At 32.9% G+C, this 3918-nt stretch overlaps 1 protein-coding gene across 1 annotated transcript in view; it reads right to left on the bottom strand.

The window, feature by feature from the left end:
• HSF5 (heat shock transcription factor family member 5) overlaps positions 1–3918 on the bottom strand; it is a 92999-nt gene that overhangs the window by 30177 nt on the left and 58904 nt on the right. The window contains exon 5 of the mRNA XM_006889240.1: positions 1190–1367. Within this exon, the coding sequence (XP_006889302.1) occupies positions 1190–1367 (178 nt within the window). The remainder of the gene's footprint in view (positions 1–1189; positions 1368–3918) is intronic.

Below are 3918 nucleotides of genomic sequence, written 5' to 3'. Positions count from 1 at the left end.
ATCAGGTCCTCATGGCTGACAGGACTGACAGGCCCCAGCTCCCAGCTGGAAACAAAGGAGGACGCTTCAACCTCCCAGAAGAGCTGTGGGTAAGCATTAACATTACTGATAAGTATATTTGTTTTCTCCTGGACACAAGAGCCTACTATTTGGTCCTAAAAGCCTTCTGAGGTCCCAACTCTTCTCACTATTTTTTAGTTGTTGGAATTGACGGAAAACCTCATAAGCAGTTCCTTATTTCACCTCTGCCTTGCATGCAGACTTCCGAGCTGTAAAACAACCCAGTGGTAGATGGAATTTGGTCCAGAACTTAAGAACAATAAATGACATAGTTGAGCCTCTAAATCTTGTGGTTCCTAACCTTTATACTATAACAGATAAAGTGCTAGTCAATAGGCCTTTTATTGTAAGAACTACCTTCCCTCTGTAACTTGATTTGTGCCACTATTAGAACCTCTACTTGGAGTATTAATGCTTTTTAATTTTTGACTAATGTTAGTTAAATTTTTATCTTTTAGATACAACAGATACCAGACCAATAGGCAACGTCATGATAGAGGGAGAAGAGACAGAAATTGTCAATGACTTCAACTAGCTTGGATCCACAATTAACATCCATTGCAGTAGCAGTAAAGAAATTAAAAGATATTTTACACTGGGAAAATCTGCTGTCAAGGACCTCTCCAAAGTGCTAAAGAGCAAGGATATTAGTTTAAAAACTAATCCACTAATCCAAGTCTAATCAAGTGTACTCGATCCAAGAATGGCTACTCTAATATTCTTCTATCACAATCTAAGTTTATTCTCTCTTGTTCCACAGTATATTGTTAAAGAACAACTGCATCTATAGTTAAAGCATCTTTGGCATCTAAAGATAGTTATTAAATTACCACTTATTCTTCCATTCTCCAAGTAAAATAACCCACTTTGTTTTTTCTTAGCAGTTTTCTTTTTGAAAGCTCAAATTCTACATGCAATATTAAAAAAAAAACCATAGCCTACTATAAAAGGATAATAAAGAAAAATGTAACATTAAAATTAGTTAAAAAATAAAATTACAATTTAGTAAAAGGGTAATGTGATAGGTATAATTATGACTAACAAAGGAAGACCTGGGTAAACTGTCATCCAGACATTAATTCTATGCCAAGGTTTTACTTCTAGCAATCCATAGTACAATGATCCTTACCAGGGGACTTTCCTTGCTGTGAGTTGCTTCTTCGCTCTCTGTATCTGGCTGGAGTGGATAAACTTGTGTCTTTACTAGGCTTGCTAGCAGACCCCATTTCTGAAATAAGGAATCCCATCTGTTCTGAAGGCAAGATATTCTCAGGTGGATTGGTCTGGCATTTTATACTGGTATCCACCTAAAATATTAAAGCTACTTATTATTCTGAAATTTCCCCAAAAATAATCTACTGAATGCTAAAACATTTCATCAGAAAAGTTCTACAACAGAAAGATAGTCCAACAAAAATGCCTGTATGACTTGTCATCCTTATGTATTTTTTAGTCTGTTAAGTTATCTGAATATTTGGTAATAAGATACACATTTCCCCATACACAAACCATTTAAATATATGTAGGTCTAAAACAATTACTTATGATCAGAAGAAGATAGATGATGAAACTATCATATTGCTTTTGTTGCTTGTTTTTTGTTAAATTTTCTTTTAAAAGTAAGATATTTTACCACATTTGATTAAAAACAGTAAGTTTTCCCACTGTGGTATCCCTTTTACTAGACTTCTCCACCTGTCAGTGTAATTTTTTAAACTGCAATTTGACTAAAAGTTCACAAACCAAATTAATTTTTCATTCAACCATTCATACATATTTCTTTCTATAGCATTCATTTCAATACAATGTAATCATATTTTCCCCACTACCTCTCTGTGATTATTATTTCCATTAATTTTTCTGTATTTCTGTATTTTTTTAGTCATATAGTGCTTATCATTCCTTACTGTATATTGCCCTTCTCTTCACCCATCTTAATATGCATTTATTTCTACTACTATTTTACGTTTTACTACTATTTATTCTTCTCTCCTTCTCTCTGATCCTTGGTAACCATCAAAGAATTATTATATCTGTGTGTAAATCTTTCCATGGCTTTTATAATAGTGATGTTATATATTATTTATCTTTTTGTAACTGACTTGTTTCACTTAGCTTAATGTCTACAATATTCATTCATGTTATGCAGTATTTCACTAATTCTTTTTTTATTGTTGCATAGTACTCCACAGTGTGAACATACCATGGTTTCTTAAACCATTCATTGTATTGGTTTGGTTGGTGGATCAGTCCAGTAGATGGACATTTGGGTTGTTTCTATCTCTTTGCTATTTTAATAATGCTGTAACAAACATGGGTGTGCATGTATCAATTCATGTGGCACCTTTTATGTCTTTAGAATATGTCCTACTAGAAGGATTCCTGGATCAAACGGTATTTCTATTGCCAACTTTCTAAGGGAAGCCTTCACCAGCATTTAGTTTATTATCTTACTGAACTTTCCTACTATTGTTTGGATGCCAGTGTTACTGGAAAGGCTGCTATACATACAGTCCTTTGGCGGCATGAGTATTTAATTCTACTGATTTTATACACTTTGACTTAAAAAGGACCTCAAAATTTTATGTTTGCTCTAGAAAATCTGGATCTGCACTACTTAGGATATATCACTTTCTTTCTTGACAAGTTTCTCTGGCATGTCAAACCCTATGTTAGGGTAAACAACTTTTAGACTATTCTGTTTCTTTACATACTTATTTTAAAATAAAATTATATAATGAAGAAAAAAGTTAAAAAATAACTTTCAAAAGCTGGTATAAAAATATTTATTAAATATGTCCTATAGGGGAAATATGTATCTATTTATTAAAGAAAAAATAACCTATGTGTGGATATGTACTTTTTAAATTATGAAATCTAATACTTCTGACAGTGACTATAAAGGAACAAAGACAAATTTGGGGTTCCTTCCAAAAGCATATTTAAAACATTAATGTGCCATCTACCAAATTAAATGTATTATCTTAACATATAATATGTTGTGGTTATTATTGCTGTGCACCATCAAGTTGGAACTGACCCACACTGATCCCCTGGTGGGTTTTCAGAGGCAGTTAATCACTCAGGATGAGACTGTTCATCCTACTCCTTCAGGAGCAGCTGATGGCCTTTGGGATTGAAGCACAGCTTCTTGCCACTAGGCCACCAGAGCTCCCTAACACATACACACACACACACACACACACACGGATTGCTGAGGATATGCAGTTTTCTTTCTTGACTCTAAGTTTTCTTCGGCATATCAAATACCTATGTCAATGTAGCCAACTTCTGGAATACACTCTATTTCTTTATTAATTTATTATTTTAAAAAATTGTATAATGAAGATCATTTTTTAAAGCAGGAAAAATAGAAACCTTGAGGATATAAAATCAGAGCTACAAAGCCCACCAAATGTTATATGAGAACTCTCAAACACAGAAAAGACTTTTAGTCTTGTTTTAAAAAAAAAATAAATAAAAAATGTGAAGGAAAAAGAATCGGGCTCAGAGATAGAAAAAAAAATTAAAGGGAAAAATATTTATTAGCTTATTTCACACAAAAATTGTTTTATTTGCATATATTTTTGATTAATCATTCTTACTATTAGGAATGAAATTGATTCTTTTCCATTCATAAACTAGCAGTGATAAAAGAATTAGCCTCTACCTTCTCCTTAAACTACAAAGTACTGTTTTAGGAATGCGGATATTGGTAAGGAAATTCTAAATAGTAAACTCAGAGTTCTTTTAGAGTTCAATGATACTGTAAAAATGCATCTAAATTCCAAAATCAATCTCCATAATAGTCTATGTGTTTCCTACTGCCAAAGGGGCCCTTTAGAGTAGTGAGAGAAG

Source organism: Elephantulus edwardii, unplaced genomic scaffold (assembly GCF_000299155.1).
Source record: "Elephantulus edwardii isolate Elephantulus edwardi_28Jun2011 unplaced genomic scaffold, EleEdw1.0 scaffold00077, whole genome shotgun sequence".
NCBI lineage: Eukaryota > Metazoa > Chordata > Mammalia > Macroscelidea > Macroscelididae > Elephantulus > Elephantulus edwardii.
This window is presented reverse-complemented; position numbering and strand designations above follow the sequence as displayed.